Source organism: Delphinus delphis, chromosome 8 (genome assembly GCF_949987515.2).
Source record: "Delphinus delphis chromosome 8, mDelDel1.2, whole genome shotgun sequence".
In the NCBI taxonomy this organism is placed as follows: Eukaryota; Metazoa; Chordata; class Mammalia; order Artiodactyla; family Delphinidae; genus Delphinus; species Delphinus delphis.
Window position 1 is genome coordinate 66432874 of NC_082690.1, and position 25493 is coordinate 66458366.

Sequence of the window (25493 nt, forward strand, 5' to 3'; positions counted from 1 at the left end):
GCCCGCCACCTCTGATGACGGAGAGGCCACGACTGCCTGAGCCAATGACTGGAAAAAGTTTCCTTTACACTCAGTCAAAAAATCTGTGTCCTTATAATTTTGGAAGTTTCATGTCTCTCTTAAATCTGCTCCTCTCCAGGCTAAACAATTCTCATTCGTAAGGACGTGGTCTTGAATCTCTTTACCAATCTGGTAATAATTATCCAATATTTAGTAAGCAATGACTGTGTACCAGGTTTGTTGTCTAAGTGTTTTACGTGCATCAATTTATTTAATTCTTATAACAATCCTAAAATGTAGACACTACTATAATCTCTACTTTATAGGTTATGAAATTGACACAAAGAAGTTATGACACCTATCCAGGGAACCGGGTTAGTAAGTGGTAGGGCTGGGATTTGAACCCAGGTAGTCTGGTTCTTGACCACTCTATACCTCATCATTTGCCTTTCAACATTTTTACTCTTCCTATCAAGTGTGATGCTCGGGGAGGAACATGTGAGGTTTCATAACAGAGCCCAGAAAGACTGTCACCTAGGGCAGGTCTCTGTTCCCCAGACAACGTGAGGTACCACATCCCTCCTCTGGAGTTGTACAGTGCACAACCTGCATAATTGGACGTGGCAGTCCCATCTGTGAACTTCCCTGGCTTCTCCTTGACCTCTGTGGCCATGGTACCAAGAGATTTGCTGAGAGCTGTTAGTAGGAGGGGAAAATGTTCCTGGAAATGAATATTGAGCACTTAATTTGGATCAATTCTGGGAGATTCAGAGTATCCCTGAGGCCTGTATCTGTCCACAGTCCCCTTCTGAGATGTACCCTGACCTTGTACTAAGGTGATATCCCTGAGCTCCTCCTTTTCTCGTCTCTTCCATGAGCCAATGAAATTCTTAAGGGCTAGTGGATGCCTTTGGGAAGCCTTGAGAGCCAGAGGCCCTGCCTCCTCACCCATCGCTTACCCCTGTACCCATGTCCACCCCTAGTGGATGCATGAACTCCCGCCAAGGATACACAGCCCATCTCCAGGATGACCCAGTTCTCCCCAGCTCTCCCAACTCACTGGGAAGGCCATACTCAACAAACTCCTGCCACGGCAGAGTACCTACACCTCTCTGTTCTGGGAAGTGTGTGTGATCTGAGGCTCGTCTCAAGCCTCCTTACCTCTGGGCTGTGCACCTCAGCTGCAGGCCTGCTAGGAGAGGGCGACTGGGCCCAGTTGGGGTTGTTCCACATACAGCCCACTTATACGAGGGTTCTGTGAGGAACGGGGAGGGGGACCCAAGTCTGCTTGCTGCAGCTCCACATCGAGAAGCTGATTTACAAAGCCTCAAGGGAAGGCAGCTCCCAGAATTCCTGGCAAGCACAGCACAAACTCACAGCTTCCCAGGCCAACTGAATTTCAGAACAAAAGAATTCGAGGTAAGCAGATTGTCAGAGCTGGCCGAGCTGGGCCTGGAGATGGCCAGTCCAACTTCCTGGCTTGCAGATAAGAATACAGACCCAGACAAACCTAATCAGTGGTGCTAGAGATCAGAATTGTCATTACCTCTGTGTAGAGGTATTGACCAAGAGGCGCAATGAGGAGGCCCACTGGGGCGATGAGTTTGATCTGGGTGGTGCCTGTACAGCGTCTACACATGTGGAAACTCATTGAACTGCACACCTAAGATGTGTGTACTTTAGTGTGAAAGTACACCTCAATAAAAGAATAAAACAAAATAAAGGTCCAGGGAGGGTTAAGGTGACATTGCAAATGTGTGGCAAGACCAGGCCCAGGACTCAGGCTTCCTCACGCCCCATTCACTGCCCTCGCCCCTACACCCCTGCATTTTCTGCTGCTGTAGCAAAATGCTCTCGTAGTCTATGGGCCGGCTCTGACCAGAGCAGGCACCTACGGCACATGGCACGTGAGGCCAAGGAAAGTCAGTCCAATGTGGGCTGGAGTTAGAAACTGGAGGGTATTTATACTGAGCAAGGCTCAATGGGCAGTGATAATAATAATATTATCATGATAGCAATACTAATAGCTAACATTTATTGAGCACTATTTAAATGTATTCCATCCTTTCAACAACCGTTATGGTATATACCGTTATTAATCCACAAGTTACAGATTAAAAAAATAGGCCCAGATGGAAAAACCTGCCCGAAGGTTCCCAACTAGAAAGTTCCAAAGCTGACATCTGGACTCAGGCGAGCTGGCTCCAGAATCCACACTCCTGACAACACAGGCTGCCCCGTATTGAATCATCTGCACCTGGCAGACCGGCAGCCTCTGCTTGAACAGACAGCCATCACCCCACGGAGGAAACACCTGACGCTCGGTCAGGGACCTAGATAAGCACCAACCCTGCACGTTTCCACACAGATTTGTTAAAAGAAAGTTTACCTGTTGTGTCCTTGGTCGTAGGCATTACAAAGCAGAGAGGGAATTTACACAAAGACCCAACTCCCTCTGACCTGGCCGTCTTGACTCACACTCAAGAACAACTGAAGACTCAGGTGCCTGGATGCATTTATAATCAGAGAAATGCAAATTAAAACTACCATGTGATAGCTCTATACACCCACCGTGATGTCTAGAAGTTTAAAAAGACAGACAGTACCAAATGCTGGCAAGACCGGGGAATAACTAGGACTCTAATATATGGCTGGTGGGGGTAAAAAGTAACACAACGACTTTGGAAAACTGACAGTATTTTAGATGACTCTGGCCACCATAACCAAATGCCGCAGGCTGGGCGGCTTAAACAACGGAAGCTTATTTTCACACAGTTTTGGAGTCTGGAAGTGCAAGACCAAGGTGCTGGCATTCCGTTTCTTGTGAGGGAGTTCTCTTCCTGGCTTGCAAATGACTCCCTCCTTGGTGTGTCCTCACGTGGCAGAGAGAGAGAGACAGGGAATGAGGAGCTCTCTGGTGGCTCTTCTTAGAAGGACACCAATCCTCTCACATCAGGGCTCCACTTTATGGCCTTATTTAACCTAATTACTTCCTTACACCGAATATAGTCAGGATTAGCACTGCAACACGTGGATTTTGGGGTGACACAATTTCAGTCAATAGCATTCTGCTCTTGGCCCCCCGAATTCCTTTCCTTCTCTCAGTCAACATACATTCATTTCATCCCGCCAGCCCCGAAAGTCTTAACTCATTCCAGCATCAACTCGTCTAAAGTCCAAATATCATCTAAATATCATCTAAATCAGATATGTGTGAGACACAAGGTGTGATTCATCCTGAGGCAAAATTTCTCTCCAGCTAAGACACTGTGAAATCAGACAAGTTATGTGCTTTCAAAATGTGATGGTGGGACAGGCATAGGATAGATGATCGTGTTCCAAAAGGGAGAAGTTGAAAGGAAGAAAGGGTCGATGGGCCCCAACAAGCCCAAACCACAGCAAGGCAAATTCCACTCGATCTTAAGGCTCAAGAATAATCATCTTTTGTCTCGATACTCTGCCCTCCAGGCCCACTGGGGTGGCAGCATCACCCTCATGTCTCTGCAGGGCCGCCTGCCCCTTCAGCTCTCTGGAGTGGTCCCACCCAAGGTGCTCGCTGCTTTGGCCCTACCCCTCTGGTACTGGGTCATCCTTGCCCACTGAAACCAGAGCAGCAGGCCTATCCTTTGAGGGAATGGCCTTACCCCTGGGCCTGTGGTGGGAGTGGCAGCCCTGATGATCTCTACATCACCTTCAGTACTATTCTTCCCTTTTCTTGAGGAATAGTGTATGTTCACAACTGAACAGCTATGTGGTCCCATCTTATAGAATCCAAGAAGTCCAATAGCGTTCCTTCACTCTGCCCCACTTTTTCTCTAGTTCAAACCGGCAGTGTCTCTGCTGGTATAAGCCCATCTCTACTGATGCCTTCTGCTGTGAGATGACTAATTAAGTCATGAATCCCACCCATGATCTCTTAATCAAATGGTTGTTCAGTCACACTCTTGATATTCTCTCCAGAAGAAGCTTTCTCATTTTTTTGCAAAGTGAACAGGCTAAGAATTTCCCAAATCTTCAAGTTAAGGTTAAATGAGGTCATAAGGGTACAGCTCTGATCCAATTGGGTTAGTGTTCCTTTAAGAAGAGACACCAGGGCTTCCCTGTTGGCGCAGTGGTTGAGAGTCTGCCTGCCAATGCAGGGGACACGGGTTCGTGCCCCGGTCCGGGAAGATCCCACATGCCGCGGAGCGGCTACGCCCTTGAGCCATGGCCACTGAGCCTGCGCGTCCGGAGCCTGTGCTCCGCAACGGGAGAGGCCACAACAGTGAGAGGCCTGCATACCACACAAAAAAAAAAGACACCAGAGAGCTTGCTTATTCTCCCCGTCACGTGAGGACACAGCGTGAAGGCGACAATCTGCAGGCTAGAAAGAGAGCTCTCAGCAGACAGCTGGCACTTTTTTTTTTTTTTTTTTTTTTTTTTTTTGCGGTACGCGGGCCTCTCACTGTGTGGCCTCTCCCGTTGCGGAGCACAGGCTCCGGACGCGCAGGCTCAGCGGCCATGGCTCACGGGCCCAGCCGCTCCGCGGCATGTGGAATCTTCCCGGACCGGGGCACGAACCCGTGTCCCCTGCATCGGCAGGCGGACTCTCAACCACTGCGCCACCAGGGAAGCCCCTCAGCTGGCACTTTGATCTTGAACTTTAAGCCTCATAACTGAGAAAATAAATTTCTATGGTTTAAGCTACCCAGCCTATGGCATTCTATTATGGCAGCCCTAGCAGACTAATGTAGGTACTGTCTACAGAAAATGAACATATACTGGTTTGCAAGGCAGAAATAGAGACACAGATGTAGAGAACAAACATATGGACACCAAGGGTGGAAAGCTGGGGGGTGGGGTGGGATGAACTGGGAGATTGGGATTGACATATATACACTAATATGTATAAAATAGATAACTAATAAAAAGAAAAGGAACATATGTCAACCCTATGGCTCAGTGATTCGACTCCTAGGTATAAATCCAAAAGAAATTAGTACATATGTGCACCAAAAGACATGGACAAGATGTTCACAGCAGCAGTATTCATAATTCTCCCAACCTGGCAATAGTCCAACTGTCCATCAACAGTAGACTATATAGTGAAAATGGTATATCCACAAGATGCAATACTACATAGTAACAAAAATGAGCGGATTACAACTACACGTAACAGTAAGGAAGTACTTTACAGATATGATGGAAGAAGGATGCCAACATGAGAAAGCATATACCCTATGATGCCATTTACATAAAATTCAAAATCAAGCAATAATGGTTTTTCTTGATCTGGGTGCTGGTTACACGAGTGTGTTTGCCCTGAAAATTCATTAATCCTGTACACTTATCATTTGTCTATTTTCTGTATATATGTTCTATGTCAATAAAAAGTTTACATAAAAATAGTCACTCATTAAAAATGTCACACCATTGTAATAATGGAGAATGAGTTGCTATACTGTGTGGTGTGAAGGCAGTGCGATCTGCTGACCTGTGACTGACCACTCAGTGATGTCACAGCAGCTTGGCCCACAGAAAGGACAAGGTGGTGGAGATCACGGTGGACAGCTGCTGGGAAGTCTCGGCATCGTACACCGGGTACACACACATCGCAATCTCCTTTAGCTGTGTGTTTAGGCAGGTAACAACTCTTTTAAGCACTAAATTGCAATTGCACGAATATACGCATCTTCTATACTAAGATATCTTTTAAAAATCATTGTACGCTTCTGGAGGTAAGGTAAGTAAACTCTGAAAATGTCAAGTCATAACAGGTCAGTCTACGGCACTCTTGGTCAAGAATTGCCCACTGTACTCTGTTGAATAAACCATTTCTCTTGCCGGTGTCTCAACAACCTCTTCAGATATCTGAAGCCTAGGCTATGAATGGAGAATTTTGGGGGGATAACTTACTTTCCTGGTAGCTTCCCTTTATTCTCCACCAGAAAGTCAGAGGAGCTAGAAAGGATCTCATGGCTATAAATTTTGGTCCCAGCTATGATCTACTAAAGGGCAGAGCCTGAGGCTGTGAAGTGGCACTCCGAAGGGACTCTGAGACATCAGGGAGCCTGGGGAACTTTGGGTTCCCTCCTGCTAGGGAAAGGCATGGTTGCAAGAGCCAGGGCTGTAATTTACGCACAGTCTCCCCAACGGAGGCAGGTGTTCCTCTTTAGAGATGTATCGCCTTCCTTGTGCCCCACCCCAGGGGGTCCTGGCAACCCAGCATCTGCTCCTTCAGACTCCTTCCAGGCATGGCAGGTATGACTCGCTTTTTTGCTCATGAGGATACTTCCTAATGAAAAGCTCCCAAGGCCTCTGGGCCCAGAGTAGCCATGACAGGGTTTAGCTTTTCCTTCCCCACACCAGACACACGCGTGCACGGGGATCTCTCAGAGCACTCACCTGGGGCGTCATCCCGTGGCAGATGTACACGATAGGAATATTCTCTGTGTCTGGACCCTGATCAAGACACAAATCAGTCTTCAGAGAGTTCTGCAGCTGAACACCAGAGGAGAGGCGGCCACACCGAAGAGAAAGGAACAGAGAAACAGGTGCATTAAATCAGGAGAAACAAGCATTCCACTGAGACAGGCTCTGCTTCCATAAGCAATCCGAGGCCCTCTGAATACTATGGAAACCAACAAGCACCAGCTTTTGCCTTGCATCAAGGTGCTGAGGAAAGACCAGCCTCCTCTGGAGGGGAAGCGTTAGGATGCTGTTACACAGCAAGCTGGGTTTGCGGAGCTGGGATAGTCTAGGTAAAAAGAAAAGATACGCGTGCACACACACGCGACGCTACTAGATTTTTCACCCCCTCCTTTTGCACAAGGGCGGCATAATGGCCTTCAGAAGTCCGTGGATAGAAGTCTTTGTTCTTGAGGGTTGGGGGAAGTGGGCAACATGTCAGCTGTTTGGGGGCCTGGGATATCCTCTAGGACCAGGCCTTCTCTGCTTCCCGCAAATCCAGCAGTGGTTGGCCAGGCCCCAGCGGAGGCCCAGCTGATGAGGGCTCTCCAGAGTGCGAGGTCTGGTGGGAGAATAAGAGAGGGGGGGCCAGAGTGGGAGCAGGGAAAGAGAGAGGTATCTCTTATCCTCACCTACAAGCACATGGCAATCAACAGAACAAATGTCTGGGTACCATGAACCAATGTCTTACCACATCTAGGTAGGAAAGCAGGTATTCAATGTCCCCTTCCGGCTTAAGCTCACTCTCAGCCTTTGGAAAGGGCAGCTTACAGTCCACATGGTCCTGCTCGCATGCCATAGCTGAGTAGACCGTGGCAGGCACCAACAAATAGCTTAGAATGAATTAACAGTTGTCTTTCTTTCCTCCCCTCTCCTGGTCCTTCTCTTTCTGGAATGTGACTATCTCATGATCCTCTTATTCTGTCCTAGGAGTCCAGATGAGAGACCAGACACCGTGGTCAGTGGGTGCTGGCCACTAGGATGGTGAGGCCATTTAGACTGGGTGTGGTGGATCTGCTGGGCCATGTGCAAGCAGAGGAATCCAGTGTGATCAAGGAGGAGATGAGGCAGGAGGCAGATAGATTTAGAGACAAGAGAGATCATCCTGCCCCCGCCGCAGTCTGAGTGGCTTCCCAGCTCAAGTGCTCATGTCCAGCTGTACTTTAGTTCCTAAGCCCATGAGAGTTTGTGGTATCTTTACCCACCTAAACTTGAGCTAGCTTCAAGCTCTTCTTAGCAATCAAAGCACTCTGTTCACAACAGGAGGCTGGAGATCAGAATCCAGGGGAGACCAGGGCAATGGGCCACAGGTGGGTCATCTATCTGGGGAAGGCCAGAGGCAGACAGCAGCTAAGTTTTCGTAGTACTGATGGACGTGGCAGGAGTGCAGTGAACCCAGTTAAGGGGTGTGAAATGGAACAGATAACCAGAGGCCCACGTGTGCTCTATGCGACCCCTGTTCTTGACAGGGGACAAGGAACAGAGGCAAATCATTTTCACTCGAGCTCCCTTTCCTTTACTGGGTGAGAGCAGCTCAATCTCAAACTTGAAGTTTAGGGGTTCTGCAGAAATATGAGCATGTGTCAGCTCCCTAGGCAGGGCCCCAGAAGCATCGATGCAGCAAATCCTCTATCATAAACCAATTACGTGGCTGGCCTGTGTGGGAGGAGCATATGCAAATACTCTCTGGACTTCTCCCACAGCCCATGGAGGGGTGGGTGTCACATTTGAAGCCGAACACTGTAATCCATCAGTGAGACCTGCTAACTTCTACTGCAAAGAGAAAGTTCCAGAAAGCCCTGAAGTCAGACTTGGATCTCCCCTGGATCCCCAAAGCTGGCCTCTGAATGAGGGGTGGGTGGTGCCTTTTGATAAAGTCCTCCTTGGCTCTGTGTCATCCACCCCCCATTAAGTAGGTGGTCTGTTGAGGAAGCTGGGAGAGAGGGCTGAGATAGAATCCTGGCTCCAGCTGTGTGGCCTTGGACAAAGCAACATAATTCCTCGTCTGTTTCCTTCACTCTCAAATAGGGATGATACTAGTGCCAACCTCATAGGTTTGTGGATTAACTGAAACAATATCTACAAGTACTCAGCACAGGGCCTGACAAATAGCAAACGTGCAATAATTGTTAGCTACTATTATTACCGCTATAACCTTTCTGAAGGCCGTTCAGGGAAACTAGCTTTTATGACTGCATCTATGTGCCAGGTCCCAGGTGAAGTGCTTTCCATGCGTTATCCCACCTAATTCTCAAAATAACATAGCCAGATCGGTAATACTATCTCTTTTAAGGGTGCAAGAAGTGTGTTACCGTAGGAAGCTCTGCACGCCTCTCGGTCTGTCATGCTGTTCCCACTGCATGGACCCTCTGCCCTGGCCTTCTCTTTTCCCTGACTGAATCCTCCTCTTCCTGTGGTCCTCAGCTTCTCTGTCACTCTGGAAGCCTTTCCTGACCCACATCTGGGTGTGAGGCCAACACCTCCATTTCTCTGATTGCAGCACTTAACACGCTGTATTCTTGTCACTTCTCCACTTGCCCGTCTCCTCTATCAGTCACCAGACTAGCTCTCAGGCTTTCTAACTGCCTGCGACGTGGGTCAGCCCTGGCACATATTACACAGTAAGTATGTGTGAATGAATGAAGAAAATGAACAGTGAATGAATGGCATCATAGCTGGACAAATGGCAGAGCTGGAGTCTGTCGGTCTCCAAAGTCCAAGCTCTTTCCATCATGCAAATGGAGACGATCCCTGAGACTGTGAAAGACGCCCCATGAAGTGATGTGACAATAACCTTTCAGGTTTTGCAAACTGTCAAGGTCACGTAGTGATTAAGTAGCAAAGCTAATGTTCAGAAGCAGGCATGTCTGTTTCCAGATGCTGCTCTATCTCTACGGTCAGCACCAGAGCTGGGATTATGCAGAGCCATGCCATCCCCCAGGCCCGGAGCTCGGTGATCCAGGCGGATGCCCATGCCCACACAACGGGGCCCACAGGCCCTTCAGCCTGCAGGAGGCATCAGTGGGACCTATTACTGGATTAATGGGCAGGGTTATATAGACTTGACAATGGCCTGAGAATCCCAGGGGGTTATTTGACCTGAGCAATGCAGTTTAGGCATGAGTTGGAAGGGAAAAAGAAAAAAAAAAAAAAAAACAACGTGCCCCTGAGAAGACATCTGGTCTTTCCATTTCAGAATAAAAGTAATCACCAGGAAGAAACATTCAGCCCCAGAAATCCTCTTGCTCTTGTGCTTCATCCTGCCCTGCCCATTGTCACCTTACTGCCCCCATTAAGAGTTCATTATGCTCCTGGACGAGCAAGCATATCTCTGCTCACGTAAGAACCCAGCCTGTTGAGGAGGCAGGAGGGAGGGGGGCTGGCTGGGCCCTGAACAGAAGCTGGCAGATGAACATGCAGGGGGTCAGAGACCCCCACCAGGCCCAGGAACGGCTGCCACAGCTCAGCCCTCTGGGGTGGCAAGTGGAGGTTTTTCAGCACAACAGAGTGAACAGAGCCCCAGCTGTGGACTCAGACGGATCTGGATCACAAGCCCGTATGTGCCACTCACTATTTGACCAACCAAAGGTTTCTGGGTGCGGTGGTGAGGAGACTACATGGTAAACCTGCTGTATGTGCTCATAAGATGAGACCCTTTTGCTTGGAAGACAAGAACGCCCTGGGCCAAGACCCAGAATTTCAATGGCTGTGTGCATACACCTCCACCGTATTGCTTTCCCCGCTTCTCTGGCTGAGTTTGGCTAACATTCTTTAGCTACAGCTGATAGCTTGGTGAGACCATGAATCCAGAAGCTTGCCCTGGCTCCCAGAGGTCTGGGCCAATAGTTTCTCTGGAGCCACAGTAGCATAACTATTCTGTCTGGGCTGGGTTCAACAGTGGCCAAGCAGCACACACAACTTGCTATGGGCTGAGTGTAGGGGTACCAGTAACTGCCGCATCCTCAGGATGGTTCTGGGGAGGTAGATGGGACTGATGGGCACCTCACAGTCCAGTGTGTTTCCACGGTGATGACAGGATCTGGAGCCTCAGGTAACAGCTGGGCGGCGCCAGCTGAGGAGTTTTCTGACATCTGAATTATACCAGCCTGGGAAGTGGAGAGGCAAGAGGCTACTGGGCGGTTCTCTCAGGACATGTCAGCCATGCCATGGGGACTCTTGTGGGAAGATATGACCCCCTCCTACAGGTTGGCCTCCGGGGACAACAGAGGCCCTGCAGGAGGGTGGGAAGGGGGGAGTTCCTGGGACCTTGGCTCTGTCTCCTTTAGAATCCTAGGATGTGAGAGTTGGGAGGCCCCCAGGGAACACTGAGGCCAACGCTTCAGCAAGGATTCTTCTCCTCCCAGGCTGACGTTGTACCCATAATGTTCCTGCCGAGGCAGGCCTTGAACTCAGTTCTGAGCACAGGTCATCAGAGGAAGAGGCCTCAGTTCTTCCTTCAAATTTTCATCCTGGGATATCTAAAAGGTCTGAGGGGACACTGCAAAGGGAGGAATGACAGTGATATCAGAGGCTGATGTTTCAGATTCAGTTTCACTGTTGATTAACTGCGTGAATATGGGCAAATCACTTTGCCTCTCTGTTTCCCCATCTGTAACACAGCAGGGGGTGGGGGTAAGGCAGGTGGCCCCAGGGGATAGTTTTGAGGGCTTAACTGTCATAGAAAATCTTTATGTGTTCAGTCAGCAAAAACCAGGTGAGATATCCAAAAATCAATCAGGTATTGAAAATACCTTGAGAGTTGTATGGTCCTGGGGATATTGGAAGAATGGGAGAGTTTATAATGTTCAAAGTATTTTAACCTTAGACACAAAATACATTTATGTATCTGAGACTTTCTTCTACCCACGAGGACAGTATTATTTTACCACACTTAACGTATAAAGAAACTAAGGCCAAAAGACATTAAGACACTTGCCCAGGAAGTGGCTGGGTCAAGATAGGAACCAGGTCCAAACCCTCTGCTCTGTCCCTCCATCTTGCTGCCTCTGCTGGGAGAACTGCTCGCTGCCAATCGATAAGTGGTACTAAAACATCCCTCAAAATACAGCAACTCAGGAAGGTTATATTTCCCAGAATGCCTTACCAGGAGGCTCTGTGTGAGTGAAAGACATAGCCCCGTGGGTGGGGGAGGCATGAAGGCTGGTTGGTAGAACTTCAGGCACCCATGCTTGAGGAACAGTGGAGTTTGTTACGTTGTCTTGCAATCTTAACCTGACTTCAGGTTTTTGTTTTATTAAGTGGGGTATGCAGGTTTGGGGCCAGAGCTGAATCGCTTAGGACTGTAAAGGAGAGACTAAGCACCTCTCTCAAGGGAATGGAGAGGTTTGGGCTATGAAAGCATAGGCTGCCTCACACTCAGCTCCAGAAATCAGCCTCTTGTCCACAGGTCTACCACACGTCCCATATTGGGGGACAAGAGGCTCTTCCCCTCCCTGACTCTCCACACCTCTCTCTGGTTCTGCTCTCTGTCTGCGTCTGGGCGAAACCCCGAGGGGCGAGCTCCTTACCACCCCATAGGCAATGATGTCTGAGTACATCCTCATCTCTGGGTACACGCTGACCAGGTACCACCGGAAGGTCTTGCACTGCAGCTGTTTTCTCAGAGCCTTCCTTGCAGTGATGTCCCCGATGTCGATTCCTGAGTCCTGCACAGGATGCAAACACAGAGATTCAGCCACCACCAGGCCACAGCTTTTCCCTGAACCTCCCCAACCATGGTTCTGGAGACTGTCTGGTGAAGGGACAACCTGGGAATATAACTCATGCACTTCCCAACGTGTGCCTTGGCCCCATAACCGTCTCCGTTTGGTCTGTGAAACATCAGATCAGCACTGATGGGGACTGTCATCAAAGGCCATTGAAAATAAAGATGCAAATCCTTAAAAATTACTAAAAGAAAAAAAAGCTGTAGTCTTTGTATAAGTGAAAGAAATGGGAAGAATACAGTCTGATTAAGGTTTTTCTCTCCCTCAAGAGATAAGATGAGAGATTCTGAACTGCTAGGGGAGAGGAAGAGGGAAGGGAAAGAGTTGAAGATGGAATAATGCTAATTACATTACTATTCCTAAGGATCATGGCAGCTAAGTCTTACATAACACAATGTGTCAGGCTGTGCTCTGCACGAGACAGGCACATATATTTATATTCTACTTATATTAAATTTATGTACATGGTCCCATTTAAACCTATGAGGGAGTACCATATAATCCTCATTTTACAGATGAAGTGTTGAGACAAAGGGAGGTTCAGTGACCTCCTGGGTGACTTGCCCAGAGTCCCACAGCTAATAAGTGGTGGACCTGAGAGTTGAACCCAATCAACCTGGGTCTGGAGTTTGTGCATTAAAATTTACCCAGCGCATTTTTAGGAGCCTGCCCTTCTGCCTCTTAAGACCAAGTCCCTATGGGAGAAGCAGCCTATCTCTTTAGGCCTGGGGGCTTAGCATAGACAGCACTGTGTCTTTCACTTCCCAGGTGTACCAGAGAGGTGGCCCTTGAGCCATCGACATGCAGCAGACAAGGAGTAGACATGGAGACATGGATGTGTCCTTGAGTGAGAGCGAGAGAGAAGCCCCTATGTTTCTTGTGGTCCCAGAGCAGAGGGGAAGCCCTGGGCTTGCACCCCAGCTGTTGAACGGGGCACAGAAGCAGCTGAGAAAGAGCTGATGCCACAGCAGAGGATGCAAAGGGGTCCCTCCAGTGGGGGATCAGATGGCGACGGGTGACATCTCAGAGGACGACACCATGGAGCCAGGGATCAGAGGGGCACGTGGTATCTCATGAGACATAAGCCCACAGCAGAGACAGAGGAGGATGGGGAAGCACATACAGCTCTCTCCCACCGACACTGCAGTCCACGTGCTGGCAGTGTTACCCCATCTGGTTCTGCCATCAACTCCGGGATCAAGTTACGGGGGTTTGGAAAATAATGAAATTGACAGTTTAACTCTGAAATGTCTGGGAAAAATCACAAAGATGGCTGCTGCATGTATCTGGACATGATCAGAACACATTTTTGATATCAGTCAACAGGGGCTTGAGCCAAAAAAAATGTAGATATAGAAGAAATACATTTATTTTTGCCCACCAGAGTTCAGGTCATGTAAAAATTTGAACCTGCCACAGCCTGAAGGTTTAAGTTCCAGACTCCTAGGGTGCAATTTCAGAGAGGATATACCTTTTGAATATTTCTTGATGACCTTTTCTCTGATGGGTCTGCTCCCTGGCTCCTGCCGGGAGCCCTCCCAGCAACTGCTACTTGGCCTTTCTCTGCTGGACCCCGGCTCCCTGACGCTCAGGAAACATGTTCTGCTGATCTCTGTACCCACAGTCTAGCGCTTCACCTGAACTATATTGATGAGACCGAGGTGAAAAAATATTTATGAAATAGTGAACTTAGCAACTGACAATAAATGTATCCTGCTCACCCCTCCCCTACCCCAAGACATCTGTGAAGTATTAACTCTTTAAACTTCTCTGCACTTTATTCTCACATCACAAAGCTACTTGCCTGGACCCAGGTCTTCTCACTTCATGCTATACTTGCCTTTATGTGATGACAAATTAACACTGTCTCAGCTTTTAGGGAAAGCAACTAGAAGAACCTACTTCAGCAAGGCCTCTGTATTTTCCTAAAAATTTAGGTTCCCATGGGAAAACTTCCTTTCCACATTCAGGATCAAAGGAAGGTTTCCCTCCCTACTTACAATCTAATCAAAAGTGGGAGAGAGACAATCCGTCTCTACTTTAACTTCTAGGAGACTCAAGAACCAGAGTTTTGTTCAGCTTACGTGTCTGGATATCACGTCCCTTTCCTCTTCCTGTTTATTCATGGACTTTTGCCTTTCCATTTTAACGGTTCAGCACATCTGTACTGTGTGTTTACTGTAAACTGCATCAAACTCTTTTTCAGAGCAGGGGGAGGAAATTGAGAAATAAGCAAACATTCTCAGAGAAGGTCACCTTGACCTTTATTATTAGAAAACAATAAATGTATCTCCCCCCTTTGCCAAATACTTAGTGTACAGGGTTGAATAGTGTCCCTCCCCAGTATCACGTCGGCCCAGAACCTCCAAACGTGACCTTATTTGGAAATAGGATCTTGCGGATGTAATTAACTAGAGATCTTGAGATGAAATCATTCTGGATTTAGGATGAGCCTACATCTTCATAAGAGAAAGGAGAGGGAGGCTTGAACACACAGAGACAGAGGCAGAGAATGGAAAGATACACCTACAGGCCAAGGAACCCCTAGAGCCACCACAAGCTGGAAAAGGCAAGGAAGGATCCTCCCCCAGAGCCTGTGGAGGGAGCACGGCCCCGACTGCACCTTGATTTGGGGCTTCTGGCCTCCAGAACTGTGACAGAACGCATTTCTGTTGTTGTAAGCCACCAGGTTGTGGTAATTTGTTCTGGCAGCCCTAGGACACTAAGGTACTTAGCCACACAAAAAGCTGTCCAGTATTCCTGCCTGTGTGTGCAGCCGGACACAAAATTCCTTGTAGCCAAACCCAAAGAAGGGCTGTTGCCTAAGAACCGTGGTGAGTCATCCTTGGCACTCAGCCTGTCTTTGGGCAAGAGGAAGCAGGGGCGCGTCTAGAGTTCCTGAACCCTGTGTAAGGAAATATTGATGCTTTGCTGCAGACTGACTTTGTTTGTTGATAAGCAAACTGATTTTCAATTAAAGTAGAGGCTGCATGAGTGGAAGGCTCCTCTGGATTTCCGAAAGCTTGGGACTGAATGTGATTACGGAGTGAGTGAGAGAGCTGGTTCTGTCCAGTGCAAGGCCCTGGAAGGACTCTGCATAGAAGGAAGCGAGGGAGGATGACTGCCCAGCAAGGGCATTTTAAAGCCGGGGCAGGAATGCAGAGGGTGCAGGTGATCACGTCGACAACAAGAGTTAACACTTCTCTAGTGCTTTCCATTTGCCAAGCACTGATCAAAGTCTTTCCACATATTAACTTATTTAATTCTCCAAGGAGCCACTAGGCAGGGGTGAAGGGTTCCAGCTCTACATCTGCAGTTGGGATGCTGTAGACGAAAAGTTAAGTAAATTGGGAACACACGTGCCTGTGACTGAAGAGAATGTATCGAGATGCCGCCACATCAAGGGCAGCTGGGAAAATTACTGGGGAAAACATGGAGGAATGCAGCACCCACATTTCCTCCCTCTTCTTTCTTTTTCAACTCATCTTTATTGAGTGCCTAGACTGGGTCAGGAGCTGTCCCAAACATCATGCATACAAACAGGAAGAAGTCACAGTCTGCCTGAAAGCAGAGTCTGGAAGGTCCAGACAAGTAAACAGACTCTCTGCACACAGTGTGAAGCACGGCGGGAAGCAGAGAGTGCTGAGGGACAATGGAAGAGGGGCCCTTAGTCCATCCCCTGGTGTGGGGCAGCGAGGATGAAAGGGAAAGGGAGGAGAGCAGTCAAGGAAGGCTTCCTGGAGTAGGTGATGCTAAGGGTGAGTTTGGAAAGATAAGCAGGATTAGCTAAACTAGTGTCACCCAAACCTGGTTTCCCCAAACCAGCACCTGGGGAGCTTTTTACAGATTCTGCTACCACTATACACCTCCTCATCAAAATCTCTGAGGATGAGACCCAGAATCAGTATTTTTTAAAAGGTCTCCAAGTGATTCTGATGCAATTGGTCTGTAGATCTGCTTTTAGGAGCCACTGATCAAGGGAAAAAGGGATCACACGTATGGCCAGCAGATTCATTTGTTAACAAGAATTAGTGAGGTTTTACTGAGCCCTGACCACGTGCCCCACCTTGTGCTAGGCCTGGTGACACAGATATGAATAATAAAATCTGTCCTCAGAGAGCCCATGGTCTAGTGAAGTGCTTCTCAGCCCTGGAGGGACACTAAAATCCCCAAAGAGCTTTCTTAAAAAAAAAAAAAAGTCCCCTTCCAAACCAATTAAATCATAATCTCTGGGGTGGAGGCCAAGTGATTTCAAAGTTCAGCCAGATTTGAGACACACTGGTCTAATGAGAGAGAGACTTTCAGACAACGGAACATTCTCTTACAGGGTGATGCAATGACAGAGACACGCGGGCAAAAAGGGGCTTTCTTCCCAGCTGGGGCTGGCTTCTAGAAAAGAGGTCACTGGAGCTGAGTCTAAAACGATGGAGAAGAAATGGTAAGGGTAGAGGCTGGGGAAGAGGTTTTGGGAGGAATTCCAAGCAGAGAGGACAAAATGGGCCAACACACAGAGACGAGAAACAGCCTGGTGTGAACAGGGAGCTCAGGGCAGTTCCCCTAAGTCCACGCTGTTTACAGAGCCTCCAAAACAAGGATGGTGGGCAGTGGGGCTGGAGACGTGGGTGGAGGAGAAAGCTTAGATCCATGTCTAACACCGGACTTTATGCCTGATCTTGTGCACATGGAGAGTCGTTTAAAGATTTCAAGTAGGACAATGACATGGTCGCGGTGAGTTTTTTAAAAAGATGACTTTGGGCAGTGGGGAGTATAAACTTGAGGGGTAAGACTTGAGCCAGGAAACCAACCAGAGGCTGTTGCAAAGGAAGAGACGAGGCCTGAACTCAGAAGTGAGAGGAATGGAAAGGTGGGCTCGTTGATGGACTGGGAATGGAAGACGATTAAAGGAAGACACTCAGGTTTAAGCTCACATGTCTGGTCAGATGGTGGTATCATGACTTTAGACAGAGAATAAGAACAGAAGCAGACTCGGGGCGGGGGGGAAAAGATGTACACAGTTTCAGTCAGATTCAGTCTGAAGTGCCTGTGGGAACACCCAGGAGATGTGTGGCTGAAAGTCTGAAGCTAAAGGCAAAAGTCAGGCTAGAGAGAGTAACTAGGAAGCCCTCAATGTATAGGTGCTGCAGAACCCAAGAGCAGATGGGATTACCCTGGGATGCATATCATGAGAGCAGGTGGCCAAGGACGGGTCCCTGGGGAGCACTTAAGCGACCACTGGAAGTAAGCCTTGCCCACACGGAGTTACGAGCAGTCGGAGAGATGAGGATGTTCTGGGGTGTGGAATCCTGGAGCTAAGGGAGTGAAGAGTTTCAAGGAAAAGGTGGGATCCTGTAAGTGAAAGACTCTAAAACAGCCATTAAATCCAGCCGTTAGGAGGCCCATGATGACTTTGCCAAAAGCAGCTTCGAGGTCGTATTGGGATGTGACTTGAGAAGTGGACGGGAGGTGGAAAAGTGTTGACTCTGCACAAGCCTGAAAGAGGCAGAAGAGGGAGTCTGGACATAGAAGCGAACAGGGGGGTCAAGAGGAAACACGCTGACCCCTTCCTTCTCCTCCTAAGGCTTCATCCTGGACATTTCCACCCCTCATCTGCCTTTCTTGTGTTACCCCCCAGCCCCACCCACTTGACTTGGTTTGAACTCTTCTAGGAGTCACAGGCAGACACTGAGTTTCATCATTTTCCAATTACTTCTACTCACTCACTTCTCTACTATTCTTTGGATTTGCTGTCTATTTCAACATCTGGCAGCTGCAATCGGGGGGAGAGGGCTACCAAGTTTGCAGCTTTGGGGTGCAGAGAGACGGGGGACAACAGTAACGGACAGGATCCCAGTCCTTTGCAGAAGCCGGGAATCCACACTGCTCTTCGCTGGTGAGCTCCTGGGAGTTTCCAAGTGTGCTTAACATTTTGCTATCAGAGGACACCCACAGCAGGGCTCAGCATCCTGCCCAGAATGCTGTGATCCAACGCCCACAGCCGCAGATGGGGCTAGAAGGCACCACCGTTTCCCTAGAAACACTCCCACTGTCAGAGCTGCATTCGGGGCTGGTTCATCAGGGCTGGCTGCACTCCCGCTGGTACTGCTTGGTTCCTCATTCTTCTTCCCAACTGCTGAAATCTCACTGATTGTAGGAGGATGCAATCAACCTAAGACCCCTCCCCCTGGTCGTGGTAGTGAGGGGGTTGCCTGAAAGCTCCCACCCATGACCCAGCCTACTTTCTCAATCACTCCGCCTGAGCAAAACATGAGCTTGGTGGACATGTCGGGGAAGAAGGCCTTCATATGGAAACTTTAAGCAAAGATCAATCATTGCCCTATTAGGAAGAGACAGCAGAGGCTTTCTAAAGGACTCATGAGGGGAAGCCATGGCCTTGGGAGGAAAGCAAGAGGTCCTGCAGTCAACAGCTCCGTTTCACATAAAATGCAACATAAGCAATGATCTCTAGGCAGACCAGCTGGCAAGCAGGTGGGGATCCCGTGGCTGGCATCTGTTGGGTCCTCCCAACCCAGCGGTCCAAGGTTACTTCCATATGACACACAGCAAGGCTGAACAGAACTACCAAAGAAACATTGCTTTCTCTCTCACACTTCTTAAGTGTGGGTGACTAGAGGGCTAGAGGACAGTGGCAGGTGATGATGAGGTTCTGTGAGGGTTAAAAGTAGCCTAAAAAATGTGGGAATGTAGCCCAGCCCCATCCATGTGGCTCAAGCAATCCCAAAGGCATAGGAATATTCCTTCTTGGTCTGGTCAAAGGTTCGATGGAGAAGTTTGAATCCAGTCTACAGGGAAATTAAGGTGCATTTTGAGAATTTTGGTAATTACTGGGATATTTGTAATCTAGGACCATGAAATACCTATTGTCAGAGAAGCTGAGAACCTGGGAGCATGTTGGAACCTTGGAGACACTTGGTCCAACCTTCTCACATAGAATGAGGACACTGCTGTCTGGAGGGAAGGAGCCCTCCTCCAAGGAGGAGGTAACCAGGGACGGGGTGGGTAAGATGCCTTAGCACCCTATAGTCAGCCCCTTTTCTTCAACATCTTGTATCTTAGGGCTTGAGAATTCACTCCAGCATGGCAAACAAGACTCTGGCTGTCCCCTGGGAAGAAGGGTTGAATCTCAGGTTTGTTTTGTTTGTTTTTTTTTCCCCCATCAACCTCCAAGAAACCCACCCCCACGGGGGCTTCCTACCTCTTGGGGTATGTTCCATGCCATGTACACGTGGCTTTTAAATTCGTCCATCCAGACTTCAGCCACCCTGAGGGCGTTCCTGCGGACGTGGGCGGTGAGGTCCTCGGTGTAGGGCTTGTGGGCTCGCTCAATGTGGGCAATCCGCGAGCAGGGCAGGACCTCCACGCTCCCGCCACACTGCCACACCTGCGGAAGACACGGGCCACGCATCAGTGCCCAGACCTGACCCTGAGCCTGGAACCCAGACCATAGGTGACCATGAACGCGAGCTCAGACATCCAGCTCTCACCTTCCTCTCCTGCCTGCAAAGGGAGCCAGCTGTACCTTATTTCTACTCCTAGAACAGGAAGGTTATTGAGTCATTAATTTGTGTCTTGTCTCCAGTTGCTGTGGATTTACCAGCAAAGAAGTAATGCACCCTCCCTCTCCAGTCTTTCCACCCTCCCTCCCCCAAAGAAAAGACTAGACATTTTGTGACCAGCTATCTGGGTTCTTCTTGCCCCGGGGGAGAAGTTAACAAAATCCTTGATAACGGTCTCTGCAGCAGTGCTTGACATGGAGGGACCAGCGGAGCCTCCCAACAGAGACATCACCTTAAAATGGACCACCTGGGCCTGGACACAGATGAGTGATCTCCACAGGGAGAGCTAGGCGCCCTGCAGCAGCTCCATCTTTCCTGGGCTCTGAGTTCTGTCAGAACCCAAGTGGGGGGGGGGGAGCTATAAATAAGGGAATAAAAAAAAAAAGAAGGGAATAATATGAAACTTCTCCCTGACCTTGGTGAGTAGGAGCTTAGACAGGATGCAATTTGATTTTGAAAAATAAAAATGACCTTGTAACCTGAGCGTTGAGGGACAGTGTCTTGGAGCCCTTGCCACAATCATTCCAGACACTGTGGGAGTTCAATGTTCTGGAATGTGCACATCCTTTTGTGTCTTTAGGCCTTTGCCCATTCTATTTGTAATTTTGGAATGTCCTCCCTACTCCTTCTCCAGCTGAAAAAAAATATCATCTCTCAAGATCTTGGCCACCCAGCCACACTATTGTGGGCTCTTTGCTTCATTCTTGGGGCAGAGCTTCCTCCTCTGGCCCTCAAAGCTCTTGATACCACAACTTACCTGCTAATAGGTCAGCCTCGCCTTAACTGTGTTGCTAGAGGGCAGAACCCATATCTCATTCGTTTCTCATCTCCAGCACAGAACACAAGGCCTGGTACGTACAGGTACTTTGTAAGTACTTGTTGAATAAATATATAAATGATTGATGCCTAACCAGACAATCAATCAGTAAATGGTTGGTGCTTAGAAAAGTGGGATGAATCTGAAACACCTGGTCAGAGAGGATGAGTGAGGCTTCTGGTGGAAAGCAATCAGGATCTCTTGATGGACAGCGGGGGTCACTTATTAGGTATTGTCAACTGGACAACTTGGCGGGTGACACTTGCACGTATAACGTGTACCCATCGACAACCATAGGTCTTCCTCCAAGGAAAGGTCAGCTTCAAATTTAGCTTAATTCCCCTCCCCACCTCGTGCTAGTTAGGAAGAGAATGTCTTCTCTTCCACCAAGCTATTTCACACCAGTTGGTCCTGTTGGAAGTTGGAAGGCAATGGACTGACTTCCTAAGCCTGTCTTGCATTTAGTATATTATTAATATTTAGGGCCAATGGAAAGGAAACAAGCATCCCCACTGAGCGTCCACTATGTGGCAGGCACCGGCACAAATCACACACAGTAGCTGTGTGACCTTGGGTTATTCACTTGATCTCAGGGTGCCTCAGTTTCCTCATCTCCGATGGGGATTCTAAGAGTTCCCATCTCAAGAGGTTGCTGAGGAGATTAAAGTGCTCATAGACAAAGTGCTTAGAAAGAGGCCTGGCACATAATTAGCGCTCAGTCAGCCTCGGCTATTACTGAACAAATGATACACAGCAGAATCTTCAGAATAACACTGTGAGGTAGTGATTATTGTCTCCAATGCCAAACGAGGAGACTGAGACCAAGGCTGTCCCTTGCCCAGGACCACACAGCCAGTACGAAGGCAAAAGGATGAGTCTGGGGCTTCCCTGGTGGCGCAGTGGTTGAGAGTCCACCTGCCGATGCAGGGGACGCGGGTTCGTGCCCCGGTCCGGGAAGATCCCACATGCCGCGGAGCGGCTGGGCCCGTGAGCCATGGCCACTGAGCCTGCGCGTCCGGAGCCTGTGCTCCGCAACGGGACAGGCCACAACAGCGAGAGGCCTGCGTACCGCAAAAAAAAAAAAAAAAAAAAAAAAAGGATGAGTCTGAGCCTGACCGAAGCTCAAGGAAGAGCCAGTGTTTCCCCAGGTGACCATGCTTTGAAGGAAGTTTCCACACCCAGGGGTGGTTCCGAGGACCAGGAAAGGAAGCCATGGAAGGCTCTAGGGTGTGCACCTTTATGTCCATGACCCATATATTCTGGGGACTGTGCTGATTTCCAACTCACTTTGCTCAGATTTTCAAGGAAAGCCTGTGAATATGTTACTGATGACACACGGAGTCAGGGTAATTATTCTTTGTGCCACTGGAACGGAGGCTACTAATTGACATATTTCAGCGACCCACCACAGTACATGATTTGTAACAAAGCTCTTTTATTCCAAGACCTGTCTCTCAAAGAGTCAGTCGCCATTTCATCTTAGAGTGGGAGCCTCTGCCTTGGTTCTAATCAGAAGGGTGGTGGCAGCACCTCCCATTCTGCCCTTAGCTGCACAGTGAAAGGAGCCGTGTGAATTCACTGCTGACCTCTTGAAGCTACTCCCCTTTCCCCATCCTGTAGCCACTGCCCTCATCCAGATCACTGCCATGTCCCATCTGGACTCTGCAACAGCCTCCAAACAACTGCCCTCCCTCCTGCCTTCCTCGTCCAGTCTCTTCTCCACCCAGCAGCCAGAGTGATCTTTTGAAGGTGTACATTGGATCCCGTCCCGCCTGCACGGCGCCCTCCCCAGCACAGCCCCTGAGGCTCCAGGGGTCTGGCCCCTGCCCACCCCTCCAGCCTCGTGCTTGCTTCCTAACATACTCCGTGCTGCAGTCATGCTGACAGTTTTTACTTCCTCCAGCATGCTGGGTTTCCTCTCACCTCTGGATTTCTGCACATGCAATTGCATACCCACCCCGCCCTGCTTCACCTGACATCCTCGGGGTGTCAGTTCAGCGTCACAGTTCTGTATCCCCTTCAACTAGGTGAGCCTGTCATGCTCTGTGGTCCCAGCCCTGTCTTTCCCGACCATGACACTGGTACTGGTTTACTAATCTCCTTCCCTCTTTCAAAATGTTCTCCGAGCTCTTCACCACATTCTCCTTTAGACATGTGCTAAATGGTGCCTAGAACAGATCACGGGTTTCCAGCAGAGGTGGGATGGCTGAGCTGGGTGGGAGTAGCGCATAGTTTATAAAAGCACAGCTTTGGAGCCAGTGAGAAGTGGATTCCAGTCTCTACCTCTGCCACCTGCTGCTGTGTCACCTTTGGCAGGATATTTCTCCTCCCAAGTCTCAATTTCGCCCGGTAGAAGAAGGGGATGGAGTGCAGGTAGGTGTTTGACCCCGAGCCTGCCTCCGGGTGAGCTCTGTATGCGTGGCAGCCGAGGTGGGTTCAGGACATCTGGGTCTATTCTGACCCCACCATGTGCTGGCTGAGCGGCAACACTGGGGTACTTCACATCCCATCTATGAAACTCAAATGACAGTGATTGCTACACTGAGCAGTGGGCTCTGGAAGCCCCTGTCGTAGTGCTCGGAATATTGTAAGCCCTTATTAGCCTGCACTTGTTATTATTATTTTGTAATAACCATTATGACTGCTGCTAGTGGCTTCTCCTGTACAGCCACCTTCAGGGGACAAATGATTGCAGAGGAGTCACGTGTCTGGCTGAAGCCCAACAGACAACAGACGTGCTGCCCTCCAGAGTGCCTGGCCCGGCAGGGAGAGGCTCCTCTCCAGAGACTGGAAGCACCTGTTCACCTAGAGCTTGTCTCCGCTCTCCTCTCTTCTGTGAAAAGAAACTCATCTATCGTGAGCATCTGCCTCGGATATAGCCTTTGGGTTCCTGGCAGCTTCTGGTTGGAGCAGAAGATGTGTATTTGGCGTGTTTGCCCCTTCACTTCCGGACCCTGACCAATGACCCTGAAATAAACAAGAGAGAGCCTGTGCTCCACGATCCCCGCACGATGAGCAGCTCCGCTGACCAATGGCTTGCTCCAGAGAGAATCTCAGAAGTCTTACCCACAGCTGATCTCAGAGGCCCTCTCGTGGATGGCAGACAAAGGATAGGAAAGAAAATCATTGGCATTTGGACCTCACGAAAGATGACATCATGAAGCTTCCATGGAGGTTTGGGAGGATGAGGAAGTAAAATGGATCCAGGCCTCGGACACAGGTCTTAGCTGGCATGATTTGGCAAGACCCAAACCAGATAGAGGCTACAGACGGGAGGCATTGTGCCAGAGAAGCAGGGCCGCTGGAGGGAGGGCAAAGATGCGGGACAGAATGATGGCTTAGCATTGCAAGTTCTAGGGGGTGGAGGTGCCAAGAGGAGGAAGGGCAAGGGTTGGCTGCCAAAGGGGTGGCTGAGAGATGAAGACCAAGGGTCAGCAACCAAGATGGCAGATGAGGTCGCAGGGGTCGCAGGGCACAGGAAGCCACTACCAAGGCAGAACTTAATTTCTACCTAGTGCGCTTGTGAACCAGGCTCATAACGAGTGAGGCGTGTGCTAGTCTTACAGGCCCTGGGGATGCCTGGTGGCACGTCAGCCCAAGGCTGCACCTCGTGGCTTCTGGATGGGCACTGGGCAACATGTTTCCTGACCACACCAATTTTTTTCCTGTCTCTGTGCCTTTTCACCTGCTATTCCATCTTTCTGGAATAAATCCCCCACTTGTTACCCACCTCAAATCTTACCTTCTTTCACCCACTCAGTCTAAATTAGATCCCCTCTGAATACCTTTAGCACCCCACCCTTTTTCTTATTAATGCTTATTCACAATACTTCTATTTACGTATTTCTTCGTTCAATGTCTGCCCTCCACCTCCATTGCCCTGCTAAAGTATAAGCTCCAGGAAGACAAGGTGCACGTTGCATACACCAACACCAGGCACTCAGGACATGTTCAATAGCTGTGATCTGAATGAGTGATTCCAGCAATCCCAGAGCCCTGGGCTTTCATTCACCATAGAGAGAGGCGGCTTAACTCGCTTAGCTGGCTCCTCTACTAAAGGCCATAAACATAAAATGGGCCAGATTTTACTGAACACAATGACTTCCTTCAGACCCAAGTGGTTTTTCAGCAAAGCTCTGACATTTAAGTGCATGCTGCTACAAATGAGAAGAGTTACTTTGGCTGCAGACTTGAATTACCGTTATAAAACTCGGGAAGTTATCAAATGAACCTGGGCGATTGCAGGCGGTTTCATCTTATGGAACCATGAACTCACTGTAGAGAAAGCCCCCCACCTAGCCAACGCTTCCAGACGCCCACGGAGGAGCTGCTGGGCTGCCCCCAGACGTGACTGAGAACCTGAACTGTTGTAAACAGAAGGGCGAGTCACACTCACCAACAGCCCTTCCCAGGGAGCCCTAATCCTGTGACTGTTTCTGAAGAAACTTGGTGCCTCCATCTGGGAACTACAAGAAAGCATGAAGGTCTTGCGGGCTGGTAGACAGAGTGTGAATCCTGCCTCTGTCCCACATTAGCCTTTCACTTGGACCTGTTCTTGGATGTCAGTTGCCTTTTTATTGGGGTAACTGGCAGCTTTAAAAGAGATGCTGTATGAAAAGCTCCCTCTAGCAAAGACAGGCATCTAGTAGGTTCTTAGGAAGGATCAGGTTCCTTTCCCTTCCCAGGGCTGGGAGCTGCTGGTACAAGGTCAGGGTCAGAAGACTGAGTTTATGTCCTATGTTTGCCACTTACATAAATAAACCTTCTTCCTTCCCAAGCCTCAGTTTCTCCCAGCTGCCAAATGGAGGAGCTGGACTCAGTGACATGTTAGATACCTTCTACTTTTTGCATTCTGTGGTTCTAAGTGTTCTTGCCAATACCTCAAATATTACCCAGTATTTGAGACAACTGGTAGAGTTGTGAATTGGG

At 49.1% G+C, this 25493-nt stretch overlaps 1 protein-coding gene across 3 annotated transcripts in view; it reads right to left on the reverse strand.

Annotated features, from left to right (window-relative positions):
* The window catches only part of GALNT18 (polypeptide N-acetylgalactosaminyltransferase 18), a 354931-nt gene that overhangs the window by 56716 nt on the left and 272722 nt on the right, over positions 1-25493 (reverse strand). For 2 of the 3 annotated variants that reach the window (XM_060018497.1, XM_060018496.1), the window contains exons 7-9: positions 19387-19572; positions 11976-12113; positions 6385-6480 (exon numbers count right to left, since the gene is read on the reverse strand). In XM_060018497.1, the coding sequence (XP_059874480.1) occupies positions 6385-6480; positions 11976-12113; positions 19387-19572 (420 nt within the window). The remainder of the gene's footprint in view (positions 1-6384; positions 6481-11975; positions 12114-19386; positions 19573-25493) is intronic. The other variant, XM_060018495.1, reaches the window with a different exon arrangement.